At 49.6% G+C, this 12,024-nt stretch overlaps 1 protein-coding gene across 5 annotated transcripts in view; it reads right to left on the reverse strand.

Moving 5' to 3' along the window:
• Positions 1-11,040, reverse strand: part of CAST (calpastatin) — a 98,490-nt gene extending 87,450 nt beyond the window's left edge. For 3 of the 5 annotated variants that reach the window (XM_042448317.1, XM_042448318.1, XM_042448319.1), the window contains exon 1: positions 10,676-11,040. In XM_042448317.1, the coding sequence (XP_042304251.1) occupies positions 10,676-10,735 (60 nt within the window). In that variant the 5' untranslated portion in view covers positions 10,736-11,040. The remainder of the gene's footprint in view (positions 1-10,675) is intronic. The other 2 variants (XM_042448320.1, XM_042448315.1) reach the window with 2 other exon arrangements.
• Between the last annotated feature and the right edge of the window lie 984 nt (positions 11,041-12,024).

Consider the following 12,024-nt stretch of genomic DNA (forward strand, 5'->3'; position numbering starts at 1 on the left):
AGGAAGCTAGGCAGTCAGCTGTGTCTTTTTGAGGGTGCATCTGCACTGGAGCACTAATCCAGTTTGGTCTCCCTTGGAGGGTCATGGCTCCAGGTGCCACAACAAACGACCATGCCCAGAATCCCCTCGCCTGGAGCCATGACCCTCCAAGGGAGACCAAACCGGATTACTGCTCCAGTGCAGATGCAACTTTCGCCCCAAGAGCTTTCAGCTTTCCCCCTGAAGCAAAGACAGGGCCTCCACCTTTCCCTCTCCATGCCTTCAGTACTTACAGTGGCGTACCACCAGCTTGCAAAAGCCATGGCTGGGACTCAGCTGGGGCTGCCTCCCTCCTTGCCTCCCAGACTGGAGCTCAGTCCGCGCTCTCTCTCCAACCCGCAGCGCCGCCCGGATCCCTGCCCTGCCTCCCGAAGAGTAGTAGGGCGGGACCCCTTGGAAGGGAAAGGCCTGGGCGGGCCCCTCTCCAGCCGCCCAGCCCTCCACGGATCCCAAGCATAGGCCACAAGGGAGCAAGGGGGGCCGGCGTCCTCCTTTCCCCAGGACCTGTCCCCCATCCCAGCCTTCTGCCCAGGAGGGGGATTCCCAAAAGCCCACTTTTCAAGGGGGGGCCGGCATCCTCCTTTTCCAGGACCTGTCCTCCATTCCAGCCTTCTGCCCAGGAAGGATTCCTAAATGACCACTTTCCAGGCTCCCTAGGTGTCCTCCTTTCCCAGGATCCGTCCTCCATTCCAGCCTTCTGCCCAGGAGGAATTTTCTCCCTTTTGAGCAGGGCTAAGAAGCAGGAATTGACATTTCCAGGAGTGTTTCGAGCTGCTTCTTCTTTAGCCCTGTCCTCCATCTTGTCCTCCATTTGGCGGTGCCCCGTCCTCCTTTGCGGGAAGGACCCTGGGTGTCCCTCGATGGCGAGCAATACTCTTCTACAGTAAGACCCCCTTCCCCAAACCCTAGTAACCCTTATTGGCCCAACAGCCCAGATGCATAAAAGACATTTACTCCAACCACTGCGCCACACTGGGCTCTCTTCCTCTTCTTTTTGCAGGAGATTGAAAGAAGGAATCCTGTAGCTTTTGAATTAGACTTGCAGTGGTCCCCAAACTGTGCCCTTTAAGGGATTTTGGACTTCAGCTCCCAGAATCCCAGGCTTTTGGCCAACATGGCTGAGAGTTCTGGGAGCTGAGGTCCAAAAAAAAAAAGAGCACAGTTTGGGGGCCACTGAATGAGAGGCTTGCTGACTCCCCAGGTTCAGTTGCAGACTTTTTTTGGGGGGGGGGGGTGGAATTAGCTTTTGGACTACATCTCCCAACATCCCCTGGTCAATGAGGTGTTGTCTAACAAGTCCCTTTGCCCAATCCCTGGAAAGCAGGCGTGTCCCTTGAGTTTCTTCCCCTCCCAAAACAGCAAGGCTTGCTGCTGCCCTTGCGTAATGCTGCTCTCTGCAAACTTCTGGGTGTGTAACTTGTGTGCCTTCCAGTTGTTTCGTATTTATGGCGGCCGTAAGGGCGAACCTATCATGGGGTTTTCTTGACAAGAGTTGTTCCGAGGAATGGCTACAAAAAGGAGTCTCCCAGCAAAACCCTAGTGGTTTAAGAGTTAAGTCTATGACCGTGGAGACCAGAGTTTGATTCCCAGCTCAACCCTGAAACCCACTGACCTTGGGCAACTTAAGTCACACTCTCTCAGCCTCAGGACAAACCTCCCCTGAACAAATCTTGGCAAGAAAACCCCATGATAGTTCTGGTAGCAAACAGATTTGTTGTTACTTTTAGCCTCTTAGCAAAGTTGTTCCCCTTATCTTTGGCTCCATCTGTTATGTTTCAACTTTCTGTATGCTTTGATGTTAACTGTATACTGTTTTAATAAGATTTTAACTTTTTTTATTCTTACTGTAAAGTTTTTATTAACATTACTATTAAAGCCTTTAGGGCTGAAAATACAAATAAATAAAAAAGTATTAACATTTATTTATAGAACGCTGTAAAGTTTGCACAGTGCTTTACATAGTAAGGGTCAACTAAAATAAGAAAGAAAGGGAAATAAAGAACAAAAACCCGCCAAGCGGTGTGCAATCTAAAACAGCAACATTACACAATTAAAATAGCTCTAAAATGATAATAATACTACTAATAATTTTATATTTCATATCAAAAATAACACAATACAATATAAAAATATAATCAATCAATACTAACTTTCATACAATAAAATAGTTACTATAATATTAACTAGTATACAATCAAAACAAAGTAAGCAGCAGATTAAAATGTTTTTTTAATCTTGTGTGCCGCCTTGGGTCCCTTTCTGGGAGAAATGTGGCATAAAAATGAAATGAATAAATAAAAAAATTTAAAAAGTGAATCTGCACTCCAGAAATAATGCAGCTGGATACTGCTTTAACTGCCATGGCTCAATATGAGGAAATTCTGGGATTGGTGGTTTTGTGAGATATTCAAACACCTCTGTGAGGGCACTCTAGTGCCACAACAAACTACACATCCCAGGATCCCATAGTACTGAATCATGCAGTGCAGATGCAGCATTTGAGTTCCCCCCACCCCACCCCTTGAAGTGAATTAGGAGTTTATCAGACAAGGGAAATTGGAAGTATAATCCAATGGCAATCCGAATGCAATCATGGGGTTTAACGTTATTGCCTGATAGACTACCACACACAATTTCGGGCAATGGGAACTCAGTTCGAATGCAATTTGAATTCACATAAATTCACTAAACTAGCAAATTAACGTGAATGTGTTCTGGCCCCACTTTCTTTTCATTCAAAATTAAGAGAAATTCCTCCCGTGTGATAAACTCCTTAGAACTACTAGTATGGGGAAAATATTATGCAGGATGAACTCAGAATGGCCATGAGGAGGTAGGAGAGGATAAGGATTTTTTTCCTGGGCTCCCTGCCTCCATGATACCACCATGGTGTACTAGTTTCAGTGTTAGACTAAGGCTCTGGGAGACTACCATCTGAATCCCTGCTTGGCCATGGAAATCCACTGGGTGACCTTGGGGGGAATCACATTCTCTCAGCCTAAGTGGAAGGCAATGGCAACTACTGAATAATTCTTGCCAAGGAAACCCCCGCGCCATTAATTGCCTCCTCGCCGGACCACCGTCGCCACCAGAGCTGCGCCTTCTGCCGGGCGGCCTCCTCCCGGAATGTCGGAGGTGCGCATGTGCGCACCGCCCCGGGAGTGCCGCCCACAGACTGGGGAGCACCGCGGCGGGACTCTTTTGGACGCTTGCTGGCTTTGGCGTTTGGCGGCCAGAAAGCGAGTAGGCCTTTAAGAGACACCTGGGGGGAAGCAGGGAGGAGCCCGCCAGGTGAGAGCGGCGGGTATAAAGCCAGGCAACCGGTCCCTCCCTGACACGCCCCCCTTTGCCTCCTCGCCGGACCACCATCGCCACCAGAGCTGCGCCTTCTGCCGGGCGGCCTCCTCCCGGGGTGTCGGAGGTGCGCATCTGCGCACCGCCCCGGGAGTGCCGCCCAGGGACTGGGGAGCACCGCTGCTGCGCAACTGCGCAGTTGCACAGCTTTTATAGGGTTAGGGAGGCTTGGGCTAGCCTGAGAGCAGAGGATGCCTGGGGTGGCTCACCTCTGCTCGTCATATGGCCATAGAGGGGTGGGGGGGAGGTTGTGGATGCGGGGGATGCCTGGGCCGGGGAGGGAAGGGAAGGGACAACACCATCACGAGCGGAGCTCCTATTGAGGTAGTGTGGGGCAGGGGGAGATATGGCGGTGGGAGAAGGGACTTGCGTTCCAGGGGAAGGAGAGATCGATGCATCATATCTATCCCTCCTTCCTGTCCCTATCCCAACCTTAGGAACCTGAGGGTTGCTCCAGCCGTGCCACAATCCCTGTCGCTGCTCCTGTGCAATGCCAGATCAGTAAACAACAAGACCCACATCCTCCGCGATATGTTGGAGGATCAAAAATGTGATCTGGCTTGCATTACCGAGACCTGGCTTGGGCCTGAAGGAGACGCTGTGTGGGCTCAGGCCCTGCCTGCCGGGTTCTCGGTGAAGGACCAGCGCAGGTTAGGTGGGCGGGGGGGGGTGTGTGGCCTTGATACATAGGAACACCGTGTCCCTCACCAGGAACCACATCCGACAGACGTCCTATATTGAGTGTATTTACCTGACCCTAAAGGCTAGGGACAGTCTAGGGACACAGTATCGCTCCCAAGCGCCCTCTCAGGCCTGCTTCCAAGTGTAAGCCCTGGTATACGGAAGATCTCCGGGCAAGGAAGCGGGAACTGCGACGGCTAGAGTACCGTTGGCGGAAACACCTTTGCTTAGATGACAAGGCTCTCCTAGCCCAATTGTTAAAGGACTACGGAGAGGCGATACGAGCAGCAAAGAATTCGTTCTATGGTGCTCGTATCGCGTCCGCAGAGTCACGTCCAGCAGAGTTGTTCAGGGTGGTCAGGGAGCTAACTCAGCTCCCTCCCACCCTGAACCAGATCCTTGAACCTTCTAAGGCCTGCTGTGACCGATTTAATGACTTTCGTGGATAAAACCTCTCGTATAAGCGAAGGTCTTAATGCTGACATTAGAGCAGAAACTAGAGTAGAGGTATCCGGAGCCTCCGTGGACTCCATTAAACTGGATCGGTTTGAGTCGGTGAGTACCGAGGACGTGGACAAGATCGTCGGAAGTGTCCGGAAAACAACCTGCTCTCTCGATCCCTGTCTCTCGTGGCTAGCGGCCCAGGGGGGGCCGGTGGCAACATCATTGTTGCACCGGATTATCAACACATCTTTGAGGGAAGGGCAATTTCCATCTGAACTTAAATTGGCCATTGTAAAACCGATTCTAAAAAAGCCCTCCCTCGACCCCCCTGGTACACAATAATTATCGGCCAGTCTCGCTGCTGCCATTTTTGGGAAAGGTGATCGAGAGGGCGGTTGCGATCCAGCTTCAGACGGTCTTGGATGAAACTGATTATCTAGACCCATTTCAAACTGGCTTCCGGGCGGGTCACAGGGTTGAGACGGCCATGGTCGCCTTGGTCGATGATCTCCGTCTGGCCATCGAAAGGGGAAGCGTGTCCCTGTTGGTGCTCTTGGACATCTCAGCGGCTTTCGATACCATAGACCATGGTATCCTTCTGGGGCGCCTGGCAGAAGTGGGAATCGGGGGCACTGCGCTCCAGTGGTTCCGGTCCTACCTCTCTGGGAGGTCCCAGATGGTGCAGCTGGGAGACGTGTGCTCCGACGAGAGGCCCCTTAAAACCGGGGTCCCTCAAGGGGCCATTCTGTCTCCCATGCTATTTAACATTTACATGAAACCGCTGGGAGAGATCATCCGGAGACATGGGGCGCGGGGTTATCAGTACGCTGATGACACCCAAATCATTTTCTCTATGTCTCCGACTGATGCAGTGACTGGGGATGGGGTCTCTTCTCTCGAGGCCTGCCTAGAGTCAGTAATGGGCTGGATGAGGGAAAACCGACTCAAGTTGAATCCAGAGAAAACGGAGGTACTAGTGATAGGTTCCCCTGGTCCAGGAATGGCGGTGGTTCCACCTGTCCTGAACGGGGTCACGCTCCCTGTGAAGGACTCCGTGCGCAGTCTGGGGGTGCTTCTTGACTCGTCGCTTCACCTGACTGCCCAGGTGAATGCGACGGTCAAGAGCACCTGTTATCAGCTTCGGCTTATTCGCCAGCTGCGCCCATACCTGGCCCAGAGGGACCTAGACACTGTTGTACATGCTCTGGTAACCTCGAGATTGGATTTCTGCAATGTACTCTACATGGGGCAACCCTTATACCAAACTCGGAAGCTGCAAATGGTGCAGAATATGGCAGCCCGGCTGGTCACTGGCGTATCCAGGACCAGCCACATAACACCGGTATTGAAAGATCTCCATTGGCTGCCCATCCGCTTCCGGGCTCAATATAAGGCGTTGGTGATTACCTATAAAGCCCTAAATGGCTTGGGTCCAGGATACCTAAAGGACCGCCTCTCCCCGTACATTCCGCCTCGCACCCTCAGAACGTCTGGGCAGCAATTACTGAAGGTCCCTGGGCTAGATTAGCCTCCACCACACGGAGGACATTTTCCACTGCTGCCCCAGCCCTTTGGAATATGCTGCCCACCGAGCTCCGCTCGACTACCACACTGGCCCAATTCAGGAAGGACCTGAAAACCTTCCTGTTCCAACAGGCATTCCCCGACTAAAAATCCCGTGGGCCTCCCTCCTCTTTCGTGGCCAAGAGGTTGGGCTAATGGGGCATTTTAGCCTGTTTTTTTATTGTAACTGGATGTTTGATGTGTACGTATTTATTCTGTTTTTAACTACTTGTTGTGAGCCGCCCTGATCTTGGGAAGGAGCGGGGTACAAATAAACACATTATTATTATTATTATTATTATTATTATTATTATTATTATTATTATTAACAAGACACTGGTCACTGCTCCACACATTACTCACCTTACAGGAGGTACAATAGCATCCAAAATCTACAAAACCACGATTGGGCCAACAAGTCACTGCTTTAAGGATTTGGGATGTTATTGTACTTTACTATCATGAATATGTTTTCTTGCAGAGACCCCAACATCACACCTGTAACAAACTTCATCATGGAAGGGATAACCCACATCTGCTGGAGCATTGGTCCCCAAACTGTGCCCTTTAAGAGATTTTGGGCTTCAGCTCCCAGAAGCCTTAGCCATGTTGGCTAATAGTCTAGGTTTCTGGGAGCTGAAGTCCAAAATCTCTTAAAGGGCACAGTTTGGGGAACACTGTGCTGGAGGAATCAAAGCTGCCATAATGAATTCTGCTTTTTGGACACAGGGAGGTGCCAAAATGAGGAAGCATACTGGCAACTGCCTGCATTTGCTGCAACATTAGAAGCATAATTCAAATTCTTCTCTGAATCGCTGTCCCAGAAGTTTAGCACTATGCTGGATAAGATTACACCAGTCTGATGCTTCCTTTTCATGGGAGGAGCTCTAAATGCTAAGCCCCTCCCCTATTTATTTTGTAAAAGAAGGGCTAGTACCCAAGTCATTTCCTGGAGAGGGACCTGGGCCTCTTGGTGCCACTACACACAGAAACCAACTCAAGTAGGCTCCTTATATAACCACCACAGCAGGAGCCTAGACATATTTAATACCTTTGAGCATATCCAAAGTACCTGCCATCAAAACATTGGAGATACAGGCAGCTGCCACACAGGGATTAGTGAGCCAGGCTTCCAAGTCTTGTGACCAGGCTACTAGTGTGATCCCCTGCAATTTAGAAACTGTAGGGGGAAAGTGCTTTGTATCTCTTCAAGGACTAGCAACGACCTGGTGTCATAAACATTAATGGGCACCAGCTTTGTGATTAAACCAACTGGGAATCATGCAGCCCTCCAGATGTGGTTGGAGTGGGATTGCCAACAGTCAGCAGAGCCAATGGTGAAGAAAGCTACAAACTGCAGTTGCAATTACAATTCAAAAAGGACATTGGGAAACTGGAGCGTGTCCAAAGGAGGGCAACTAAAATGGTGAAGGGTCTGGAAAGCATGCCCTTTGAGGAACGACTTAGGGATCTGGGGATGTTTAGCCTGGAGAAAAGAAGGTTAAGAAGTGATATAACAGCCCTTTTTAAATATTTGAAGGGATGTCATATTGAGGTGGGAGCAAGTTTGTTTTCTGCTGCTCCAGAGAACAGAACCTGGAGCAATGGACGCAAGCTGCAGGAAAAGAGATTCCACTTCAACATTAGAAGGAACTTCCTGACAGTAAGGGCAGTTCAACAGTGGAACACACTCCCTTGGAGTGTAGTGGAGTCTCCTTCCTTAGAGGTCTTTAAACAGAGGATGGATGGCCATCTGTCGGGGATGCTTTGATTGAGATTTCCTGCATGGCAGGGGGGTTGGACTGGATGGCCCTTGCGGTCCCTTCCAACTCTACGATTCTATGATTCTACATTTGGAGGACTGCACAATTCCAAGTCCTGTTTTAAAGTGGCTGCTGTGAGGGATTTAGAAGAAACAGACTGCAAACAATTCCCACCCCTCTGCAACTTATTAGAAATTAGTCACTGATCTTCTTTTGCTCACACACCCATAGCCCTAGGGCAAGTGTGGGTACAAAATTTCATATGCTGTTGGACTGCAGCTCCCATCATCAGATTAGTGGTGAAGGCTCAAGGCATTTGCAGGAGCCAGTGTGGTGTAGTGTTCTGAGTGTTGGGCTAGGATACTTGGAGACAACAGTTCAATCCCCACTTGGCCAGGAAAACCCACTGGGTGACCTTGGGCAATTCACAGCCAGGGAGGAAGTCAAAGGCAACACATCCTGCCTGAACAAGTCATACCAAGAAAACCTAGTGATAGGGCCACCATGAAGTCAGAAACAACTCGAAGGCACATAACAATTTCAGCAACATGTAGAAGGCCTTACTTTGCCAAGCTGTGATCTAGACACACATCTATAGCGGGCCATAGCTATTGACTGGGGTTTTTTGTCCCAGAACCTTCTTAGACACCAAATTCCATGGATGCTGAAATCCCATTATATACAATGGTGTACTAAAACGGTGTCCCTTACACAAAATGGCAAAATCAAGGCGTGCTTTTTGGATATTTTTTAAAAATACTTTCCAGAAGTGGATGGATCAGTGGAGGCAGAATCTTTGGATAAGAAAGGCCAACTGTAATCCCTGCTACCTACAGTCCTCAGATGAAGGATTGAGGAATACCATATTTTCTTCTTTTCAAAGTGTCCACCTACAGCCCTGGGCACCTTTCCGCCTTCAAATTGTTTTTGGACTTGAGTTCGATCTTATCCAGCCTAGTGAATAGATTGCAGGAGCTGAAGTCCAAAACATCTGGAGGGCCTCAAAATCTGTCATCCTCTCCTTTCCAAGTTCTGTAGTCAAAGATATAGCCATGTTAATCTGTAGAATCAGTATGTGAAGAGAACTTGTAGCACCTTTGAGACCAGCTGAAAGAAAGAAATTGGCAGCATTGAGCTTTCCTAGACTACAGTCTATGCATCTGAGGAAGATGACTGAAGTCTATGAAAGCTCATGCTGCCAATTTCTTTCTTTCAGTTAGTCTCAAAGCTGCTACAAGATCTTTCCACGTTCTGGGCAGTGGGGTGGGAAGTAGAGAAGCTCTCCCAATTTCCCTCTTTACATGCTACCCTTCAGGGCCCCTGCATCCGCACTGCAGAAATAATCCAGTTCGATACCACTTGGAACTGCCAAAGCTCAGTGCTATGGAACTCTGGGAAGTGTACTCTGTAGTGACACCAGGCTTTGCTTTGGTGCCACCAAAAATAACAAGAAGAGGCAGGCTTACCCTCTCTCTTTGGTCTCTGAAAACGATTAAGTGTGTGAGCAAAAGAAGATCAGTGACTCATTTCGAATACGTTGCAGAGGGGTGGGAATTATTTGCAGTCTGTTTCTCCTAAATCTCTCACAGCAGCCACTGTAAAACAGGAATTGTGCAGCCCTCCAAATGTAATTGCCACTGCAGTTTGTAGCTTTTTTCACCACTGGCTCTGCTGAATGTTGGCAGTCCCACTCCAACCACATCTGGAGGGCTGCAGGATTCCCAGTTGCTTTCATAGCAAAGCTGGTGCCCATCAATGTTTGGTTCCCGGACCCCTGTGGGTAACAAGATCAGTGGATGCTCAAGGCCCATGAAATATAATGGCAGAGAAAAATAGTGTTCCTTATATAAAATGGAAAATCAAGGCTTGCTATTTGGAATTTATACTTTTTGGAATATTTTCAAGCCATGGTTACATGAATCCATGGATAAAAAATCTGTGGATAAGGAGGGCCAACTGTACAAAGCTCAGACGTTTTTATCACTCATCCATCAGTTTCTAAATTGCAAGGGATCACACTAGGAGCCTGGTCCTAAGGCTGAGAAGTCGGGCTCAGCATGGTGCATATGATGGAACTGGCAAGGCCAGCATGGGACATGTATTTTAACTGCATGTTGTATTTTATTCTGTGCTTTACTTGATATTGTAAGCTGCCTTGATCCTGCAGGAGAGGTGGCATATAAATAAATTATCATCATCATCATCATCATCATCATCATCATCATTATTACATATGGGATTGGCATGCCCAGCATGGTACCTATGGACTTGGCAAGCAGCCCGTCCTAGGCTGTTGGGAAACCCAATCCAAGGGCAGGGATGCAGAGAGCCAGAAGTCTGGAGGAGAGGGGCAAGAAGAGTAGGCTCCATTTTCCCTGGGAGGGGGAAGGTGGCTGTGGACAAATGGCGGGCCGCGGGCTTCCCAGGCTGAGGGGGCTTCCTCCTTGAGTCAGAGAGAGAGAGAGAGCCTCGAGAGGAGACAAAGTTGCGAAGTTGGGTTTTCCAGGCGCCCCCTCAAACTCCGCTTCCCAGGATGCCACAGCACTGGGCCACAGCAGTTTCAGGGGTGCCGTGACTCAGTGCTGTGGCATCCTGGGTGCCAAACCGGATTATTTCTGCAGTGCGGACGCAGCTTAAAAGAAATTGGCCAATTTGCGGAGTCGCAGCCGCCCGGCCGCGCCCGACGCCAAAGCAGCCAGGGCCAGGGCCGGTTCCTTGACCCACATCCCCCACACCCAGAGCCCACAAGCGGCGCCCCCCCGCCCCAGTCCCCAAGCCCTGCCCCAGAGTGGAGTCCCAAAGGCGGCCCCATTCCCGTCCCGTTAACTCACCGCTTTGCCGCCCTTGGCAGCCTGCCTCTTGCCTTTGGGGGGCTGCTGCTGCTGCGACATGAGGGCCCCAGTTTCTCCCCAGGACCTGCGTGGCTTGTGGGCTGACTGGGCTGCTGAGGGGCGGCTGTGAGGCAGCTTTTTCCGAGGGGCCCGAGTCCGTGCCAAAGCCCAGCTGGTCCCTCCTCTTCCTGCGGCCCTCTCCTTGGAGCAACGACAACAACGCACCAGCCCCAAACCCTTCTTCAGCAAGTCCTCCAGCCTTGGCGGAGGAAGAAGGCAGCCAGGGAGGGGAAGGAGGAGAAGAAGGGCCAGGGTGGCTTTTTGTTTGCCAACCAGACACGCGCCCTTGACTTGGCCCTCAGAGCCCTTTCAGAGGGCGAGGTTGCCGTGTTTATCTTCCCTTTTTCAAGGGAGCTCCCTCAGTCTTATCACCCAGACACTGGGGACAGAGAGAGAGCTAGAGCAGGGTTCAATGTCTCTCTCTCTCTCTTGTGTGCCTTGAAGGAATTTCTAACTTATTATTATTATTATTGAAGCAGTCAATTGCTTATAGCCATTAAAAATGCATGAGTCTATAGGACTGCTCTTCGGGGATCAGGCTACATAGCCACCGGAGACTCTGCAAAAAGCAATAATAATACACTCATCCCTCCATATTTGGGGCTTTGATATTTGCAGGTTTGGTTATTCGCAGATTTGGTTAATACGTATATTCTCTCTAGGAATATCTAGGCCCTCCTCCAGTGCAACTCTAGGGTCAACTTTAACTTAAAAAGTTGCCCTGAAAGACCTAGAGATTCCTAGAGAGACTACTCTACTAGGCCTTTGTAGCTCCTCCAGTGCAGTCTTATGGTCAGTGTCTGTCAGATGTTGATCACAGAGTTGCACTGGAGGACCTAGAGATTCCTAGAGAGGTGTCCTATCAGGTAAAAACATGATGTTTGTTATTTGCAGTTTTTTCCATATTCACGGGGGTCTTGTGCCCTTAACCCTAGCGAATATGGAGGGACAAATGTAGTTGCCTGCTTTCGTCAGGACTCATGCTCAAGGACATCCAGTTGCCTCTTTCGCTAGCTCTGCATCTGGGACCAAGCAGTCTGTATTTCCCTCTTCCCAAAACACAGTGACTGTACCATAACAATTGCTTCCTGAAATGTAGACCTATATGGAGAAATGAACATTAAGAAATGATCTGAGGGGAGGGGGGAATAGAGCTTCCTGTCCCTGTGTGAGTTGCTATAAAACTTGACAGAATCTGTGTTCAAGGCTCTCTTTGCAATTTTGCTAGAGGCCCATACGTAATCAATAAATCCATACTTTTCTGCTTTGAAGGGTCTCTAGTCCCATTA

Source organism: Sceloporus undulatus, chromosome 2, assembly GCF_019175285.1.
Source record: "Sceloporus undulatus isolate JIND9_A2432 ecotype Alabama chromosome 2, SceUnd_v1.1, whole genome shotgun sequence".
NCBI classification, from domain to species: Eukaryota; Metazoa; Chordata; class Lepidosauria; order Squamata; family Phrynosomatidae; genus Sceloporus; species Sceloporus undulatus.